Source organism: Rutilus rutilus (genome assembly GCF_951802725.1).
Source record: "Rutilus rutilus genome assembly, chromosome: 19".
NCBI lineage: Eukaryota > Metazoa > Chordata > Actinopteri > Cypriniformes > Leuciscidae > Rutilus > Rutilus rutilus.
In genome coordinates this window covers 6,317,737-6,340,111 of record NC_140232.1, presented here as the reverse complement: position 1 = coordinate 6,340,111, position 22,375 = coordinate 6,317,737, and the positions used below count along the sequence as shown (strand labels likewise).

The following is a 22,375-nucleotide window of genomic DNA, read 5'->3' as shown; positions in this document are numbered from 1 at the left end:
GATCAGGAGAGAGATGAGTGAGTGTAGAGTCCGCGGTAAGCAGAACTACTTTCAAAACACTCTTAGGCTATGTCAATGTCATGAGTGTATATATGAACCCATTACCCAGTTACACATTATTTCCACATCTGCATAGTTGACGATTACCGCATTTTACTAGAATTGTAATGAGACGTGTTTGTCAACCATGTTTTCCGCCAAAATAAAAGCTTGATGCAGTTTCCGTCAAAATGAAAGATCGTGTGTTGGTGTTTCTCTTTCAAGTATAGAAGTTAGTACAAAACTAATTATTAAAGTTTCCTTTATTTTTCAGTGCATTTGTTTTACAATGTCTATTATGGGATTAATATTATAATTATTATTATGTAGTAGTGTAATGTAGACAGACACTGTAACTAAAAGAGGTTTGAATTTTTCTTTGTTTAATTTGCACACTGAATGTGGGTTGGAGGAACTTGGAGCTTTTAATTGTGAACTCTCAAAGTGCACCAGATTGATGAATTTAACACTAAAATGCACATCATTTTCACAAAATATGCCCCCGAACCCCCCTACAAGTCCAGAGGTCCACCCACCACAGTTTTACCAAAAATCCTGTGAGAAACACTGGCATTGCTATGCCAATGCAGCTTATAGTTTATTTTTTGAATTCATCACCTGTGGAGTAAAGTTTAATTGTATTAATAAATGACAATTTTGTACTTATTTAATCTGTTAACTCTCACTCGGTTCCTACTCACTCATTACATGGCATTAGTGGTTTTAAGGAATAGGAGTTAGTATACATATTCAAGGGTGTGCAAAGATGGGTGTGTTTATGATCATATGTAGTGGGCCAGTCTGGGCCAAAATGCCAGGGCCGATTTTGTTGTCCCAGTCCAGCCCTGCTCACTCGTATTATAAATGGCAGATTCTACGCTTACGAGAATACTTTATTAGTTGGTGGAAGTAATTACACATGAATGAGCACATATACTTTTGATAGAACAAAGTGTTTTTTGCAAAGAATCAACTTAAAAGCTTTAAATACAACTCCCTGTGAATTACCATCATTTTCACACATAGAAACTTGTGATGCAGACAGTATCATCACCAGACTGTTCCTCCTCCATTTCCTCATTATTCAAGACGGATTCAATTTCATCCTTTGCACTTTCCCACTTTTTAGTACCACTAGTACTAGCTACTTCTTCATCAGAAACTATCAGTGCAAAAATATACTGATGAGTTTAATAAAGTTTATTGTACATCACACAAAAGATGAAGCGTCAGTTTTACTCCAGAAAATCAGCTGAGTAGAGCTGAGAGCTGAGAGCCAAGAGCTGAGTAAACACAGTATAAGAAGTGCGTAAGTACATAAACGAATTTCGGTAGAGTTGAGGGAGCATTTTCTTTGAAAACAAAATAATTCCACCACATCTTCAGCGGCTGCCTCAGATTTCGGGAGTAAATAGAGAGAGCTATGTGGATTAATACATCCAGCCACACAACACCTACAACGCTTGGGAGACATTCTCGTCAGTGCAGCAATGGCGGATGTGTACAACTCGCTGTGAACTCGATCAGGGCGGGTCTATGTTAAAACGGCAGTGTCTGTCAACACTCGTGGGCGGGGCCTGTGGCTTTAGTGACGTCACTAAAGCCGCATTCTGAAAACAGGTCGTTGGGAGACACTGCTTATGATTTATGGGGATTAATAAAAAAGGAGTGATATGCATAATAGGTCCCCTTTAAGAGCAGGCGCGCTTGTTCCATGGCGGATTGCTATTATAACGGCGGATTTGCCAGGCGCACGCCAGGAGCGGTTTACAGCCGAGGAGACCGACATTCTCGTCAGGGCCATAAAACACAGAGAAGTGACATTTGGGGATGGGAGAAACCCACCCAAATTAGCTTCGGTTTAACAGGCATATTACAATTTGGGTAAATGTGTAAGCTAGATTTATGCCTATTTTTTCACATCTTCATGGACACAACAATGATTTCCCTCGTGTGTTAATATTTTTCCTTGTAATTATGTATGGTTTTCTAAAAATGAGAACTGCTGTGTCTGTGTGTAGATGAGATGTAGGGAGTTGTGCACACGCAACACTATCTCACGACCAATTCGTACGAATTCGTACGAATGATAAAAAGTTGGCTAATTCGTACGAATAGTATTGTACGAATTTGTACGATTTGTCTAAACCCACGTGATGGGTAGGTTTAGGGGCGGGGTCAGGGGTAGGTCATTCGTATGAATTCATACGAATTGGGCAATTCGTAAAATATGTACGATTTTGCAAAAATGAATTCGTACGAATTAGCCACCTCGTAGAATTTGTACGTTTTCCCGTGAGATCAGGTTGGCACACGCTACATTGATTATGGCCAAGCATATGAAAAACATGCTCAACGGTTTTCCTGGTCAGTGGCGGAATTGTTTTCTAAACCTGCAAAATAGCACCAGGGAACGTTTGCGCCGGAACACGCCCCGTCTTTGCGCTGCACCGCCCCCGGGAGCGCAAATTAATTTCCTAATTTACCGACGTGCGTCTGTGGAGGGAAAAGTCCGCTGTGCGCGGGTGCAAAATAGGAATGATACATGCGTCAGTGTACAAAGTCAATGCAAGATAGGGCCCATAATCACTAAAACTTGATTCCATAGGGAGACTGATGGTGGAAAGCTACAAAACAAGGCAATATAATTGAAGCAATATAAATTCAATTTTGAACTATTTAAAATGTCACATGTGCATGTTTGTAATGAAAAGCCCATGGTAGCATGAGAAGAGGTCCAATATCGCACATTACTCCTACTGCACAATGGACTACTCGTTCCTTTTCTCCCTGTTTCCGTGATGACTTCACTAACACCTTTAACGAGGTGTGTCTGTCTCAGTCATCTTTACCTGACTTGGATGCTGAATCCTGGATCCTTAGTGCTTTTCAGAAAGCTGGCATTTTTCTAAATTAATTGCACAAAATCATCATAGTTAAATTCTGCTCTAAATCCTCCTGTAATGTGATTTCAAATGATAAGATGTATACATTTATTTATATGTATGTGTATATATATATATGTGTATATATATATAAAATGTATACATCTTATCATTGAAAAACCTTGAGAAACCTTCACATAATGATACTCTGAGGGATTTGAAATCACATTTACAGGAGGATTTAGAGCAGAATTTAACACAGAAAATAAAGTAAATAAATAAGTAAGTAAATAATAAATAAAATATATATATATTTCCCGTTGAAATACACAACTTTAACATATTTGCCTGCTAAGAAAATATTTAACTCAAGATGATGCCATTGACATCACTGGCCGCGACACGGCGGACTCGCATCCTGCTGCCACGTCTAAACTCACTCTGTTGGCAGGTAACTGAAGTACAGACAGCCGAATCAGCCAATCACCGGGCCCAAGATCAAGGCGCAGCCTTCTTTCTCAACCAATAACAGTCGTTGTGGGCGGGTTTTTACTGACAGCGATTCAGAACGAGGAACTAAACAGCTTTTGGCAGCAGAAACGGAGACATGTGTGGTGAGTACAGCAATGAAAGCTACATTTTTATGTTATATTTACGCTGATAATATACGTGACATTTATTTAAGTTACACGCGTCATAGATTAAAGACGTTTGGGCTTCAATAGTCAGATAGAAATGTCGTTGGAGGGAAAATCTACTAGCATTTAGCATCTGACAGAGGCTGTGTCTGAAAACCTACAATAGTGAGCCGCCTACATACTACATAGACAGCATTTTGGCCATCACGAACGCGGTTATGATGCTAAAACGTTTTCTAGATAGACTAGTCCTTAATGTATTAATATCTAAAGGTCTTTGAATCTATGACTTTGTTGTACATTTCTTGTTTCTTTTTACTCGGTGTATAAACCATCTAGATTATAATTATATTATCGCGAAGCACACTGTGTAATCTTGTTTGATAAGATAAATATTGTTCACCATAGTGTTTATACATTCAACATCCCATTATTTAAAGATGATCAGACCACTATTTCCAGTGGAACAGGTCACAAAACGTCATTTAAAGGACCACACCTCTAATTCAGGTTTGTTTTGGTGGCAGTCACAGACAGTTTTTGTCCAAAAGAAGATATTTAGAAGAATGTTGGTAACTAGACAGTTGATGGTAGCCACTGACTTCCACAGTTGAAAAAAAAAAAACAGGCTAAAGTTACTATCAACTGTCTGGTTAGCAACATTCTTCAAAATATCTTCTTTTGTGTTCAGCAGAAGAAAGAAATTTATACAGATTTGGAACAACTAGAGCGTGAGTAAATGATGACAGTATTTTCATTTTTTGGGTCAACTATCCCTTTAATTTAGTCTGTGCTTTTAAAACCTCTTAGGAGAAGGGCTTGTATATCTCGTCTTTGCTAGAGGTAAGGAAGTGATAAAGAGAGACAGAACGACCAGCTGGAAGTTCTTTTCCCAGAGGTTTTTCATGATAAGCTAAATCTGTATGACCTCTCCTTAAGCTAGACAAGACATTCAGGGGTTTGCAATACACAACCTTGACGAACGGCAGGGATTTTTGGCCGTCACAAACTCACAAAGTGATTAATAGACTAGTTTTGGATCAGATGTGTTCTAACAGAGACTGAACCCTGAAATAGAAAACAGCATTTCCTTGCTTTTTGGGGGGAAGAGTTCAATATATTCTACTCTTCATACTGTTTTATAAGAATTTCCCCTAAAGTATTAATTTCCTCTTCAAAATGTTTTACTCATCCTAAACTATTGAATAGGAAATTAATACTGTCATGCAAGGACACATTAAATTGATCAAAAGGGACTGTAAAGACATTTATATTGATTTCTGTTTCACGTAAATGCTGATTTAATTTCCCTTTGAGCTGTTTATCAAAGAATCCTGAAGAAAATACATCACAGTTTCTACACAACTATTTTCAACATTGATGATAATCAGAAATGTTTCTTGAGCAGCAAATCAGCATATTAGAATGATTTCTGAAGGATGTGACACTGAAGACTGGAGTATGGAAATTAAAAATAGGAAACAGTTATTTTAAATTGTATTAATATTTCACAATATCAGTCTTGGTGAGCATAAAAGACATTAAAAAACATAAATGAAAATCTCACAGACTTCAAACTTTTCAACAGTAATAGGCTATACAGTATGCTTAAACTTTAGAGTACATCTTTTTGATCGATTTAGTCTCAGGTTTATTTATTTTTAAAGGTGGGGGATGAAACTATTAACAATCCATCCTTCATTCATTTTAGCGAGTCATCTGTCTTAATAAAGCAGAGCCTTGTTTGACTACCACACACACACACACACACACACACACACACACACACACAGAGTGTGCAGACCACTGAATGGTGCTTCTGTGACGTTTATGTCCTTCATAGTGCTGTACTTGGAGTATATTTATCCCCTATGAAGATAGGAACATTTATTCCAGTCATTTTTCTTTTTATTCACTTTCCTCATCTCGCTGTTTACACCAGATTTTGCTGAGCTGAACATTGTTTTGTTTTTTTACACAGATGGATGTTTCTTTCCATTAGGCTTCTTGATTTTCTTAATTGCGTAGTCATAGTATCACTTCTTTGTTTGTGGCAATGTATTTGTTGATTTGCCTTTTTCAAGCGCCTGCCCTCACAGTGTTATTTAAAAGGAGTCAAACCGGTTGTGTCTTCTTTAACACGGTCTTATCAGTATTGACATCACTCTTTGCATTTCTTGTTTTATTTTGCCTGGCTGTCACTTTTTCCGGGAGAGTCTTGCGCTTTCTTTACTGATTGTTTGCTGTGCTGTTTTTAGAGACACTGAAGTTTTTCAAAGAATAGCAAAAGCAGTTGGTATTTTATATGTTCTAACTATGACGAAGACTTAAACACAGAAATATTTTTATTTTATTTTGATAAAAGTTTGATGGAAGTTCAATGAAAGCTCTAGCTTTTCTTACATGTAATTTGTTTTGGGTTTTTTTTTTTGTCCTTTAAATTTACAAGTAATCAGAAGTAGCATGAGCTGCACTAGATAAGATGAAGAATGTTGCTTTTTTCCCCCCATCCCGGTTCCAAAACCCCTTTGTTTGGCCTTCTTAAGGCGGACAAACTTAGAGTGGCTAAACTTATTTTTAACACTGTTCCTGAACATTGTCACCCCAACATTTATCTGTGCAAACAGCTTGTTTTCTGTTGCTTTTTGTAAGGCCGTTCACCACTCCTTAGGAAAATTAACCAGGGTTTTGTTACAGATTACTGTTTGTATTACCTTAGTTTTCTGACAAACATCACGATTAAAAGGTGTGTAAAAAATCACTACAAACATACCACTCTGAAACGTCCTGTGAAATCCATGCTTGCAAAGTCCATGCGTGAAATCCGTTCTGCACGATCCTCTTGTTCGTTAACAATTGTCAGGGTCTGAATCGAACTCAAATTGGTTTGAAATTGACGCCACCCTTAATATTTACATTACAACAGAGCTCATAGTTATGAAGAGGCGGACATTTCCTAAACACGCTACGTGGTGCCAATCACAACACACTAGGCCAGCTAACCAATCGCAACACATTTTCTATTTCTGAAGGAGAGGTTTCATCAAAACAGGACCTATACGGCACGTTCGAGACAGACTGGGGAGAGAGGTGCTGGGATGATGTAATATATTTAAAAAGTAATGCGCTTTTTGAACAATCAATCAAGCATGGAAACATATTCTAGTATACACCAAAAGCTTAATCAAGACTTCGTAAAAGGGCATAATAGGACCCTTTTAAAATACCCTTCTTGGCAAGTATTCTCGTAAGCGCAGTCGGTTATGTTTAACAGTTGCGAAAAAAATCTGATGTGTATCATTATATTAGATATGTGCATTAGGTCTTAAAGTGACAGCAGCCTATAAATACCTGCTGCTATCTGTTAATTAATGCTAATCAAACAACAAAACACCACTTTAACACAGATTAATCTATATTTGGGTCACTGACAAATAAAGCTTCAAAAAAGGTGTTTTTAAAAATCTTTTCAAAACTGATGTAGCCTAATGCATAGTTTTGAGTCATAAACAATGTTTAAACAAGTTTCAGTTGTTAAATAACATTTTTTTTATTATTTTTTTTTTTTACTGTTTTCATGTCAGGTGGCACAACTAAATAGTTGTATGCATACTGTAGTTGTACCACCTGCCATGGAAAGTGTACCAACGTAGCCATACTTGAAATTAGCAGTTTTTACCAGTGTTTGAGAGAGATCAACAAACCTTTTCACTCCACCACAAGGATCAGTCGTTCTCCTCTGGATGATGTATTATCATGTCTACTGTTATTACCTAGTCAATTCATAATAAAAGAGCCATGATGTGTGCAGTTGTGCCACCCTGACATACAAATCGCTGGACAAAAGTTTTTCAGTTATCCCAACAGCTTTAAAACTACAGATATTTATCAAATTTGTTTATATGAAAGGTTTCAAACCAAAAATGATTCCATAGCATTTAGTTTTCACATTTCTTATTATTAAGACACCATTTTAAATAGTTTCTTAGTCTGTTCATTTGTTCGGACAGTTGCATCACCTGACATTTTGGGAGTTTAAGATAACAAAACATAAAATAAAATGTATTTAAATGTAAAAATTTATTAAAACTAAATAGGTTTTATAGATTAAAGTGATATGCGTTTTATCAAACTATTTTAAAAGTAAATATTGCAGTTGGACACAAAAAATGCACTTCTTGTCATTGACCCATTTAATTTATACAGTAAAACTCTTACAGTGAGTTTTACATTTAATGATTATATTTCTGTACCTGAATACTACTGTTAGACATTACTTTATGTGTAACTCTGTTGTATTGTATTTATATATGCTTGTAATTTGTGTATTTGTTTTCCATTTTATTATTGGCTGTTCACTTCTATTTAATAATGTTTATTAAAGCTAGTTTTTTGCAGTGCTATTGAAGTACTTAAAGTGGATTTTAAGTGATAAATGAAAATCAGAATTACATTAAAATGATCCGATTTGTGACTCAGAAACCATAATATGATCCGAACCGTGAGTTTAGTGATCCGTTGCACCACTAGTATTACATCACCCATCTTTTCTTATAACTTTGTACCTGCAATTTAAAATCTTCACTCAACCTGTTTTGCATAGCATACACAAACCAGTTTTGTTGCATTTTCACATATCTAGATAAACTAATCACTTTTAAGGTCCTTTAATTGATGAAATGGCATTTACATCTGATATCACATTATGCATCGTATTTCTAGTTTTTGATTTGATTACTGAATTTACAAATAAACAGAAGAGTTTGACTGCACTGTCCTTCCTGAAAAACACTTTCTTCTCTTCTCTCTGAAGGAATTTTTGCGTATCTGAATTATCACGTGCCTCGCACTCGCCGTGAGATCCTTGAGGTCCTTATCAAAGGTCTGCATCGCCTGGAGTACCGTGGCTATGACTCCGCAGGTCAGGAACAAACGGCTCATAAAACTGATTACACACACCATTACAAATAGCTCTTCTGGAACAGGACCCACTGATCTTGAAACTAGCATCTTCTTTCTGTCTTGCAGGTGTGGGCATTGATGGGGGAAACAATAAGGAATGGGAAACCAACTCCAAGAGCATCCACCTGATCAAACAATCAGGAAAAGTGAAAGCCTTGGATGATGAAATCCACAGTAAGTAATTGTGCTCATTTTGTAGGTTCAGGTTAAGGCCCAAAACACACCCCATGCCAATATGAGAACGCTTCTAGAAGCTCGACTTCTAGTCGACAAGTTAATGTGCTTCGAAATGTCACAGCTTGAACCACAACACAAATTCAAGCATGTATCTCATTATCAACATTGCTGCAAGAAGCTCTGTGTCTTTTAGTTTCTGTTTTCTCACACAAATGAACAGGTAATAATCTTGATGAGCAAGTTGCAGTTGAATTAGCTGTAAATTGTAAACAGTGTGACAATGACAAGTAAAAATGTCAAGATGACACGCCTATCCAATTCTTGCAAGGAAAAAAAACACTTTTTAACAAATCTGCTTCCCTGTTTATTAATATATCAAAAACATTTGTCCTTAAAATCAAAGTCATGTGCTGTGTGGCCCACAAAAACAGTGTAAAAATACTTTTTACTGTGGAAAATATATTGTATTTAAGGTGTGGTAAATTTATTTGTGTTACTTTTTACTAGGGGTGTAACGATACACAAAACTGACGGTTCGGTACGTCCCACGGTTTTGACGTCTCGGTTCGGTTCATTTAGGTGGAGTGGGGGGTTTAGAAAGCTAAAATGGCTTCTTCTTTTTTTTTTTACAGTGCTTTAATTAACAAATTGTGTCCTTGTCTTTAAATTAATTCAATTACAAGTAAACGTTTCGCAAGGATAAAAAAAATGTATCTGCTAATGCTGTAAACTATATAGGAGCCCTTACTTGCACATTACTATAACATTAAAGCTTAACAACAGAGCCTAGACTTTTAGCCTAAATTCAGTTGCTATTTATTTTTAGATATAATAATAATAATGGGGATATTCTGGGGATATCTAATTTGATTTTATCAATAAATTCCACTAGAAACAAACCTTGTTGTATTATTTTAATTTAATACTGTGAAGCTGCTTTGATACAATCTGTATTGTGAAAAGCGCTATACAAATATACTTGACTTGACTTGACTTAATAATAATAATAATAATAATAATAATAATAATCAACACTCAAGTAACAAATTGTATGAAAACATGTAAACTGCACATAAGGCAGTTTTTACATTAACATTTTTACTCTAATTTATTATTGAAATATAATAATTTACACAGTTGCTGTCATTTTCATGACAGATATTTTAAACATACATTAAATAATCAAGATGTCATTAACAGGTTAAGTAAAATATAATATATAGGCTAATATAGTGCATTTATTTAGTGAAAGAGTTCATTTCCTTAGCAAACCAACAAGACACTGAATGACTTGCCTGAGGTAAATAAAGCTATGTGAAAAACTAAGCGTTTTATTGACACATTTCCGCTGTTGAAACACTGACTGGGCGATTACACAAGTTATGATGCCTTTCAGTAAGTATACTGTATCTTTCAACATACCTTCAGGTGTCCATTCATGTTTATTCTGTAACTGAGGAAGAGAATCGCGTTTATCTGTCACGCCACATCAAAGAGTGCCAAAATGACATTTAATGTTTGAATTTCGTGATCAAATAGACAGAATTTGAAAGATTACACCTTGCTTATTATCGAATGTAACAAAACACTGAGCTTATTGCGATTAAATGTGGTTAATGGTGGTTAGGCAACGGTGTATTCGTTGTGTACACATAAGACATGAGGTCCAATGAGCCGGGGCAGCAGGGGGCGGGGCGGGCGTGTTCGGTACGCCATGAGAGTATTGCGATTCGTATCGTGGGTGGTGTATCGCGGTTTTTTTCGGTTCGGTTCGAATATCGTTACACCCCTACTTTTTACTTGGTTACATCACATGAGTCATTAAACTCAAGCACTTGGCATACTTTTTTTTTACTGCTTTTTTCCCCACTCAACACTCTGAAAAAAAAGTTTTGCAGTTGGACATTGCGTTATCATGGAAATGTTGGGCTGAATGTTTGTTAAATAAACTTCACATTTGGAACACAACAAATTTGGATAGAAATATGGCTTTTGAGTTTCTGGCATATTAAAGAGTCCAAATTTTGTATGTATTTATGCATGTATGCAAGAAATAAAATTGTTCAGTACAGCTTTCACTCCTGCAATAATCTGCTGAGGGTCTTTAAAAAGAGACCTTAGGTTTGTATTCCGACTTATAACTAGGGCTGGGCAATATGGCCAAAGAATGATAATTATCACGTTAAATGTGTTAAATCTCTATTTCTCTAAGTTTAAAGGCAGTTTTTTGCTCCTAAGTGAAAGTCTGTAGGAACCTCTTTATTGTCAGAACATGACAAACACTTCACATTTTTTAATTCTTTACGTTTTTCCAATAATTTTTCCTTAACAAAATAAATATCTTAATTGAAAAATGTATCCTATTTATTCTGCATGTTCTAACAGGTGATAGTTTCAAGTCATGAAACGGGTCTGTGTTGCCTGACTTTGATGACACGCATCTTCAGCACAGTTTTGTTGTGGCAAAAACAATAATTAAACAATCATCATCACTGCATAAGAGACACCAAGAATCAAATTGTATTTTAAAAGATATTTGAAGAGTTCAGATGCAAAAGCCTCTAAGTGCCATCTGAAATTTTCTTCTAGAATGATCATTTTTATCAAGCTCGAATATTTAAGTTCAGTAATTTCACTTAAATGGCAATGAAGATTACCTATTAATTGTCATTTAAGTGAAATTATTGAACTTAAATATACGAGCTTGATAAAAATGATCATTCTAGAAGAAAATTTCAGATGGCACTTAGAGGCTTTTGCATCTGAACTCTTCATTTATTCTCATGCATGAGGCTTAGTCACAAAATCACAGCAGCTACCCCGTGACGTGAGCAAGACCTGACACCCAGCCCAGGAAATTCCTTTCATATACTCCTTCTTGAAGGTCTTTCCTCTGTAGTTTCCCACTCACCCAGCCACATCTAGCTGATTTAGAATAGAATGACCCCTCTAACCCCCCCTTGGCTAAATTATCTTCCATACCTAAAGAGATAAAGGTTCTTAACCATTTGTCTTACTGTGTGTGTCTTGCTTACGTCAGGTGTACAAACATACATATATCCTGTTCACATTCCACAATATAGACATGTGACACATTATGTTGCAATATATGTTGAAGATCAATGGAAATAAAAAATTTCCATTACAGTTTGCAGTGCAGCGAGCAATATTAATAATATTACATGTTTTGTCTCTTAGAATTGCACATTTGACAGTAGCTTGAGTTGACAGTAGTAGCTTGAGTTAGGATGCAGATGTAAATTTATGTTCATTAACCAAAACGGTAACATCTGTAAAAATTGACAACCTCATTTTTTCTGCACAAATGCTATTGCTTAATCACACAAAAAATACTGCAATTATATTCCATTACTCCTTTAATACTTGTCTACATTTAATAATGTAATAAAATTATATATGAATATCCCACATTTCTGCTACAATACCACGGTGTAGTTAGTGTTCCTGCAGTAAATCCATGGTAAATGGATGCAGAAAAGTTAGTTCATGCATTCATGACCTCGAGACTAGATTACTGTAATGCTTTATTAGCCGCATCCTCTGCCGCTGCATTATCCTGCATCCTCAATAAACAAGCTACAGTTAGTCCAAAATGCCGCCGCTAGAGTTCTTACTAGATCAAGAAAATATGATCATATAACACCAATTTTATCATCACTGCATTGGTTACCTATAAAGTTCCGTATTAATTACAAGGTATTGCTACTGACTTATAAAGCCCTAAACGGCTTAGCTCCAGTCTATTTAACGGATCTTCTATCGCCCTATAATCCATCGCGCTCTTTAAGATCACTTAATTCAAGGCTTTTGGTCATACCTAGGATATCCAGAACCACCAAAGGAGGGAGAGCATTTTCACATTTAGCTCCAAAACTCTGGAATAGCCTTCCTGATAGTGTTCGTTGCTCAGACTCGCTCTCCCAGTTTAAAACTAGATTAAAGTCGCATCTCTTCAGCCAGGCATTCATATAATATTTTTAATCTTACAGTTCAAATTACAATCCGGCCTCTAGTTAATAAACGCCAGAGGAGAACTGGCCCCCGACTGAGCCTGGGTTCTCCCAAGGTTTTTTTTTCTCCATTGGGTCACCTGATGGAGTTTTAGGACACCATTAGGTCACTTGATGGAGTTTTTCGGTTCCTTGCCACTGTTGCCTTTGGCTTGCTCAGTTGGGGATATTTTGGGGATATCTAATTTGATTTTATCAATCAATAAATTCCACTAGAAACAAACCTTGTTGTATTATTTTAATTTAATACTGTGAAGCTGCTTTGATACAATCTGTATTGTGAAAAGCGCTATACAAACATACTTGACTTGACTTGACTTAAATGATGGCGATTTGTGGAATGACACAGTGTCTCTCCTGTTTGTCAGCACTGTTTCAATCTAGATTGAAACTAGTTTAAATCACTGAGACCGATCAGCGAGTAAATGCATCTGCTCTAATAAGCTTTTTAGCTCTAATAAAACTTTTCATTAAAGGTATAGTGGAGGATTTTCCTGAATTTTAGAAAAGAACTGCCCTCTCCACTTTTTGAAAAAATGCACATGCACAACACTCTACCTGCTCCCGAGAGGGAACGCCTATTAAACGTGTGCACGAGAGAGCATGCACGAGCCTAGTGCGTGACTTGTGCCAGGGCTAGCATCGCTAATCATAGCTTACATTAACTTTTACTAGCAGTGATTTTAAATGGATTTCTCCAAATAGCATGCCAAACTTTACCTGTCGAGTAGAAACTTCGCGACTGAGGCATCAGTGGGAAGCCCAACCTGTGCTTTAGCGCACGCCAGCGTGTGAAATATTCTCCCAAAAACACTCTGGTCTTGTTTCTTTCTTCAGAGGCCTTTCTCTTGTCATACAATTCGTAGACACTTTTTCTCTTGCGACCCTCAGACATTTTGAAAAAACCCGGTGAGAACGGCGAGCTTCAATGAATGGCTGAAACCGTAGCTCACCACACACATACACCCGAAAGTGCGCATGCGCAGAAAGCGAAAACTACCTAGAGACGAGCACGTACGACGGCCTTACGTAAACATATCACCAGAATGATTGACAACTAGGAGGACCAATAGTCTTGATGATCCACCCGGATAAAGAAAATCCTCCACTATACCTTTAAAGTTGAAGCGGATGAATGGTTTGTGTGGCGCGGTTCAAATTAGCAGCGCTGTTTCGTTACGCTTTTGGCGCATAAACAACATTATATTGAGCATTTATCAAACTCTTGTTGTCGTTTTACCGAGGAAAAATATATTGAGTTGAGATAATTATGGTAATCGTTTCGTTTTAACGCCCAACCCTAATTACAACCATTTAAGTTCAGATCAATGCTTAAAAAGTGGGATTACAGTTAAGAGGTTTTAACAGGTAAACTTTTTGAAAATGATATAAGCGTTTTGTGAAACCAACTTGAAAATAAAAAGAGTACATTTAGAAGAACTTGTTTTAAACTAGATTTCTCCTTTTCTTTAACATGTACAATGGGTTGCACACTTGAAGTGCCTTGGCCAAGTGCATGCATACATAAGTGTGATCATGTCACTATTTGTTTGATATGAGATTAGCAGTTTGTACTGAACATCTGTTCCACAGGGCAGCAGGATGTTGATCTTGATGTGGAGTTCGATGTGCACCTGGGAATCGCTCACACTCGATGGGCCACTCATGGAGCCCCCAGTCCCGTCAACAGCCACCCGCAAAGATCAGACAAGAACAACGGTCTGTTACCAACAGCCTGCTTTTCATTACAAATATTTAGTTGGACAAATCTGTGAAAGAATGGATAATTTCATAGTTGTGATTTATTTTATTTGCTTGCAGAGTTTATTGTCATCCATAATGGAATCATCACCAACTACAAAGACCTGAAGAAGTTTCTGGCAAGTAAAACATTTTGGCGTCATCTATCCATCCATTCATCCAAACAACCAACATATGGCTGTATTTTGACCACTTCTGTTTTGATGTGTTTTTACAGGAGAGTAAAGGTTATGAGTTTGAGTCTGAGACAGATACAGAGACCATCGCTAAGCTGTTGAAGTACATGTATGACAACCGGGAGAGCGACATCACCTTCGCCACCCTCGTGGAACAAGTCACCCAGCAACTAGTAAACACATTTTCTGTCACCTTGACAAGAGAGGATCTAAAGGTCATGAATAATGAGAATGATGTGGTAATAAATGCCTTCTCTATTTAGGAAGGAGCTTTTGTCCTTGTCTTCAAAAGTGTGCACTATCCAGGAGAGACAGTAGGCAGCAGGTAACATCAACCTGATAAAGTTAACATATGTGCTTAAATAAATGTGTTTAGTGCATTTATTCAATTCAGGTGTTTCTTTCTATTCGGATGAAGACCTGATCGTAACCTTTTGAGCAACACACACACACACACACACACACGCACACACACACACACACACACACACACACACACACACACACACACACACACACACACACACACACACACACACTCTCCTGTTATCAGTTAAAAGAAGGTGAAATTCATTCTCTATGGGCAATTCTAAATTAAACCAGATGGGATGTTTAACAAGTCATTTACAGTCTTTGTATGGTAAAAATTTAGGTAACACTTTACAATAAAGTTCCATTTGTTAACACTAGTTAATTACATTAGTTCAAATTAACTAACATAGTAAATGTTCAAATAAATCTAAAATATTTATTAATCTTAGTTAGTATTATTTGTGTTAATATAAAAAAATAATAAAAAAAACAGTTGTATTTGTTAGAGGTAGCCTATACCATGTGTCTTTTGGCCCTTCTGTATTTTGTGTAAAGAACATTGTTTTTGGTTGTGCTTCAGCTCTGCGTGACTGCGGATGAATATGGTTTTACTGATTATTTTACTGCTCATAAAACATTCTCTACTAGGCTTAAGAGATATAACCAGTTTAGATGGAAAGGATCTCAAGCTGACTAGCTGAAGACGTTACTGTAGCTTTACCCATTAATAGACTCTGGATTTCCTTGAAAATAAATTCCAGCACAGCGCTACAACAACCATAAAGAAATGATCTTCACAATAAATAATGCTTTACAGTGAACTCTGTTAGAGAGCTACATATGGCAGTTTATCTGTTCAATAAAACACCTTACTCACCTGTGGAGTAATAAAAACACTCATCTCTGTGTCGCTTTTACAACATCTTGCCATCTCCGAAAAGCCAAAGCAATGTTGACTCTCCTCTGTTCTGCGTTTGTTTTAAACGGGTGATTCCTCGTAGGTTCATGTGACAACTAACCTAACTAAATGCAATGTCAACACCTGTTGTGGGCTAGTGCAGAGTCCAGCAGCAAATTATCTTTACACGTGTAAGCTGATGTCCAAAAAGTGAGAGCAAAGTAGTTTTATTATTAAATTATTTCAGGTTTGCTTTGATTTCTGTTTTTTCCCCATGTTTTGTTACAGTTTGAGAAATATACAATCTGTTTGTTATTGCATGGAATATTTGTATTCATACACACAGGAGAACTTCACGTCAACTCAAGCCATCCTCAAATCAAGTTCAAACACAAATATCACCTTTCAAACAGACTTTTATTTTGAAACTGATTTGAACTGATGTGGTTGAATGCATAAAAAATAATAATTACCATTCGCTTGATAGTCGTCAATGGCTACAAAACAACTAAAAGCAAATCAGCCAAATCAATCTTATTTTAATTTCTCAAACGGATGTTTTCTGTGCTTCCATCTAGGAGAGGAGGTCCATTGCTGATTGGAGTTAGAAGTGACCACAAGCTTTCCACGGATCACATCCCCATCCTGTATCGCTCCTGTGAGTTTGCACACACTGTCTTCATACAGACCTCACACTGCGTTCAGCACAATTTACATTTGCAAAACAACTGACACATGCTGTGTATAATTGAGCAAGATTACATTGGCCCGTCTTTGTCCAATGGAAGTAAATTCCTTTCAAATATTTCTGTCAAATAAGTCCAGAAGTCCAAAAATAAAGTCAAATTTGATAGCCGATTAATAAGCATTCATATAGTGGCAAAAACAAGACATGAACAATATGCTTTTTTGAGTATGTTGTCATGCATAACTCATGTAGTTTACATGCATTATCCTGCTTCATTGCAACTTTTACTTGCGTCATAAATATAATTTCTGCATATATTCTCTTTAGAGTTACCCAAAATAAAGTGTAAACAAAAAAATGTTGCAAGCTTCTGTTAAATTCCCCTGTTACGTTCTATAATGAATGATAATGTTGTTTGTATCTTTTATATAGCTGGTAAAGATAAAAAGAGCTGCAGTACTCTGCCCAGGTTGGACCAGGACACGTGTCTATTTCCTGTGGATCAGAAAGCTGTGGAATACTACTTCGCATCTGATGCCAGGTCCATTCCTTTCTGTTTCATCCATTTTCTTTCTTTGTTGGTTTTATCCATATATTGTGCAATTTCAGAGAGAATTTATTTGTTTGCACTGTTTTTGAAGCCCATGGGGCAAAACCCAAGAAGATTTGAGTGGATTTAAACAGAATAGGTGTTTAAATGCATTTAAATCATGGCAACTCTCTGAAAAGTTTTGCATGGGAGTGGATTTGACTGTGTTAATGTATTTGGTCTTGGCGGAATAGATCTGCTATGCTGCAGAGCACGTACAGAAACTTGCTACTGCCAATTCATACACGCTGCTGTGAGCATATAAGATAGCATAGCATAAATAGCATGTATAAATAAAACCATATACAGGTGGAGCTGGGGAAGGTGGAGGGATTCAGAGGAACTCTGAAAGCGTGCCGTAAACTGCTTCAGCAACATTGATCTACTTTTTAAATGTTGAGCGGTAAGCTCATCAGCTACAGATGCTACAGAAACCAATCAGCTTCTGCCGTGTAGTTTGTAGTGTCGCGTTAAGGACCCATCAGCCTGCGCCATCTAGAGTTTCTTGACGAACTTGGTATTTATATGACTGCTTTTGTCCCTGCAGTGCTGTCATCGAGCACACCAATCAGGTCATCTTCCTCGAGGACGATGATATTGCGGCAGTGAGTGATGGCCGTCTCTCCATTCATCGGATCAAGCGCACCGCGGGAGACCATCCGGCCCGCGCCATCCAGACCCTTCAGATGGAACTGCAGCAGATCATGAAGGGTAAGGACAGAAGCATGATGTACACTAAATTGGCAAGAGCTGATTGAAATCCCCAGTTCCAACCTGATTGACTGGCTCTTCCTCTTTACTGTTTATAGAATGAAATAAACATGAATGAGCATCAGAAGGCATGTTGAAAGACATCATAGTACTTAATATGGAATCTGACTTGCGTGTCATCACTCAGTCAGTGAACCGCGGAAAGACGTCAGTAAAACAGATTATAAACAATGTTACAGTACATAACGTTACATTTACCTCAGAAAAGCCATTCAATGACCATTACTTGTTTAAATAAAATAACTCTAGTGAGGAGCTTTATTGTTATAAAACCTGCCTGCAATTACAATTTTTTTTAACACAAATCAGTTGTTAACTTTAACCTTTAATAGGGTTTTACAGGGTTCCCTTTATAGTTTACAGCATTAGTTGTGAGATTTTCTTTTCCCCTGAGAAAAATTAACATGCACTATAAATTATATATATATCCAAATTGGATAAGATTTCTTTCAGGGGAAGCACTATAGATGTAACATTGTTTGCAAAGTTCATGTCTCTCTTCAGGAAAAAGGTTTTAAGTAATTAATTATTAATCATTTAATTGCCGTTAGTACAACTCACACATTCTTGAATACAAATACCATATCTGTGTTTTTAATACATTACCGGTAATAAATTAATGACTAACTGAATTTAACTCATAATAATAATAATAATAATAATAATAATAATAATAATAATAATAAATAAATAAATATATATATATATATATATATATATATATATATATATATATATATATATATATATATATATATATATATATATATATATATATATATATATATATATGTATATATATTTTTTATTATTATTATGAGTTAAATTCAGTTAGTCATTAATTTATTTGTTTAAGTTTGTCCTTAAACATCCTGAAAACAACCCATTTTACCCCTGAAAATGTGGGTCACACAGGGTGCGGTTGTTTCATATCCAATCATCTGTGTATTTCTCCCGTGACATATATATATATATATATATATATATATATATATATATATATATATATATATATATATATATATATATATATATATATATATATATATATAAATATTATTATTATTATTATTATTATGAGTTAAATTCAGTTAGTCATTAATTTATTACTGTTAATGTATTAAAAACACAGATATGCTGAGCCTGCAAACATGTCACTTCAATTGGTAGGCAAGAATATGATCAGACTTAAAGCCTGTTCACACCAAGAACAATAACTATAACGATAACTATATTAGCGTTCACATCAATGGACGATAACTTTGTTTATTATATAAGCATGCTACAGTTTTGCCATCGACCGCTTTAAGTGCTTGAGCTCTTCAAATTTTGGTGGATTCTGATTGGCTGTCAATGTTTTTATCATTCATCAGCTGGAAAATAAATAGTTCTGAAACTGAAAGTGATTCTAACGATGTCGTTCCTCTGTTTCGTTATCATTGTGTTGTGGACTTCCCTATTCTCATAGAATTAAACGATTACGGTAATAAACCTTTATAGTTATCGTTCTTGGTGTGAATGGCTCTTTATGGTGATAGTCAACAGTCTGGTTATATGAGAGTAATCAGAAACTGACATGCACACATGCAATCTTTTTGTTTTGTGGTAATTATTTGCAATGTTTGAAGTATTCTTCATTTTGTTGATCATATTTCCCCTGTAAAGTCTGCTCTGACGTGATTGAGTGACGTTTTCTTGGAAGTTGAAGAGCCTTTTAGACGTGATTAAACTCACATTACAGAAATGTCACGGGAGAAATACACAGATGATTGGATATGAAACAACCGCACCCTGTGTGACCCACATTTGCAGGGGTAAAATGGGTTGTTTTCAGGATGTTTAAGGACAAACTTGGGAAGTTGCAGCCATCAAAATCAAAATTTGTTTAATAGGCCAGTGAAAACATGGACAATCTTTTTGTTGTACTTTTGTCAGTTAAATAAAGGTTAAAGAGAATTTACAAATTTAAGATTCTTGATTGTATTACATTTTACAAAATGTCCCACCTTTTCTGGAAAGTAAGGATCAAGTCTCCACTCGCACGTGGATTCCCTTCGCTCTTGCACAAAACATATTAACAATGATAATAATACAGTTTATTAAAGGAGTCATAACCTGCAATTTTCACTTTTCCACGAGAATCAATGTATGTTATGATCGACTAACGATTATACACTGGCCGGGAAGCCGATATTTAAAAGTGAAGCGTTTGTTTACCAGCGCGCGTGCAACCAGCGCGCGTGCACGCACACTCAAATACGAGATTTTGATTTCAGCTCCCTCTTGACGTCATGAGGTAGTAGGATATACCATATATGGACACCGCAGCAGGAAGCCCCCCTTCCCCTCTCCCCCTCATATTCAGTTCAGTCGGGAAAGATGGAGAAACCGAGTGCACACCGGTCTTGCTCTGTGGTTGATTGCCATAAAAAACATGTAAATGTGTTTTATCTCCCAAAATCGGACGAAACTATCAGGGACCAGTGGATGAAATTCATTTTTAATGACGCTGTCCCAACAACCCTTTCAACTGGCGTGCAGAGCCATATAGAGCGTCCACGACAGCCAAAACATCGCATAGATCTCGCGAGACAATAATGCCTTCAGAAATAAGGGTAAAAGTAGGTCTGTGTTTATTTTTTTTCCACTTTTCTTTTTTAGAAGGGCCTGAAAGAACTATAATACAGAAGTAGGTATCCAATGTAATACTAGGTTATGACTCCTTTAAAACGGTAAGGAATATTTTAAGGAATATTACGTTATTATATATTATATTGTTTTCATTTAAATGATAAAATCCTTGTGCGGCATTATATTTGCAAAACAAAGGACATTTTAAAAGATTAAATTGTTATATATATTCATTTGATTGTCATTGTTTTTGATCATAAATTCGTGTTAAAGTATAAAACAAAATCCAAACAGACAGAGCAAAGAATTTCTGAAAATAAATAAAATAAAACACATTTCATTAAGCACTGTTATTGTTAATATTCAAAAAATAATTATATATATATATATATATATATATATATATATATATATATATATATATATATAATATATATAAATGAATGAATGTTTGTTTGTATGTATGTATATATATTTATTTATTTATTTATATATATACACTGCTCAAAAAAATTAAAGGAACACTTTGAAAACACATCAGATCTCAATGGGGAAAAATATCATGCTGGATATCTATACTAATATGGACTGGGTAATGTGTTATGAATGAAAAGATGCCACATCGTTTGATGGAAATGAAAATGATCAACCTACAGAGGATTGAATTCAAAGACACCCCGGAAATCTAAGTGAAAAAATGATGCAGCAGGCTTGTCAATTTTGCTGAAATTTCATTGCAGCAACTCAAAATGGCACTCAGTAGTTTGTATGGCCCCCACGTGCTTGTATGCATGCCTGACAACGTCGGGACATGCTCCTACTGAGACGACGGATGGTGTCCTGGAGTATTTCCTCCCAGATCTGGACCAGCGCATCACTGAGCTCCTGGACAGTCTGAGGTGCAACCAGGTGATGTCAGATGGACCGAAACACAATGTTTCAGAGGTGTTCTATTGGATGTAGGTCAGGTGAGCGTGGTGGCCCTTCAATGGTATCATTCCTTCATCCTCGAGGAACTGCCTGCATGCTCTCGCCACATGAGGCCGGGCATTGTTGTGCACCAGGAGGAACCCAGGACCCACTGCACCAGCATAGGGTCTGACAATGGATCCAAGGATTTCATCCCGATACCTAATGGCAGTCAGGGTGCCATTGTCTAGCCTGCAGAGGTCTGTGCGTCCCTCCATGGATATGCCTCCCCAGACCATCACTGACCCACCACCAAACCGGTCATGCTGAACGATGTTACAGGCAGCATAACATTCTCCACGGCTTCTCCAGACCCTTTCCTGTCTGTCACGTGCTCAGGGTGAACCTGCTCTCATTTGTGAAAACCACAGGGCACCAGTGGCGGACCTGCCAATTCTGGTGTTCAATGGGAAATGCCAATCGAGCTCCCTGGTGCTGGGCAGTGAGCACAGGGCCCACTAGAGGACGTCGGGCCCTCAGACCACCCTCATGAAGTCTGTTTCTGATTGTTTGGTCAGAGACATTCACACCAGTGGCCTGCTGGAGGTCATTTTGTAGGGTTCTGGCAGTGCTCATCATGTTCCTCCTCGCACAAAGGAGCAGATACCGGTCCTGCTGATGGGTTAAGGACCTTCTACGGCCCTGTCCAGCTCTCCTAGAGTAGCTGTCTGTCTTCCTGGAATCTCCTCCATGCTCTTGAGACTGTGCTGGGAGACACAGCAAACCTTCTGGCAATGGCACGTATTGATGAGCCATCCTGAAGGAGCTGGACTGCCTGCGCAACCTCTGTAGGGTCCAGGTATCGCCTCATGCTACCAGTAGTGACACTGACCCTAGCCAAATGCAAA

General features: G+C 36.9%; 1 protein-coding gene across 1 annotated transcript in view; it reads left to right on the top strand.

The window, feature by feature from the left end:
• The first annotated feature begins 3,412 nt into the window (after positions 1 to 3,412).
• gfpt1 (glutamine--fructose-6-phosphate transaminase 1) overlaps positions 3,413 to 22,375 on the top strand; it is a 43,780-nt gene continuing 24,817 nt past the window's right edge. The window contains exons 1-10 of the mRNA XM_084389393.1: positions 3,413 to 3,538; positions 8,376 to 8,483; positions 8,591 to 8,698; positions 14,326 to 14,451; positions 14,554 to 14,612; positions 14,711 to 14,842; positions 14,933 to 14,994; positions 16,458 to 16,537; positions 17,000 to 17,108; positions 17,704 to 17,867. Coding sequence (XP_084245519.1) covers positions 3,532 to 3,538; positions 8,376 to 8,483; positions 8,591 to 8,698; positions 14,326 to 14,451; positions 14,554 to 14,612; positions 14,711 to 14,842; positions 14,933 to 14,994; positions 16,458 to 16,537; positions 17,000 to 17,108; positions 17,704 to 17,867 — 955 coding nt within the window. The 5' untranslated portion in view covers positions 3,413 to 3,531. The remainder of the gene's footprint in view (positions 3,539 to 8,375; positions 8,484 to 8,590; positions 8,699 to 14,325; positions 14,452 to 14,553; positions 14,613 to 14,710; positions 14,843 to 14,932; positions 14,995 to 16,457; positions 16,538 to 16,999; positions 17,109 to 17,703; positions 17,868 to 22,375) is intronic.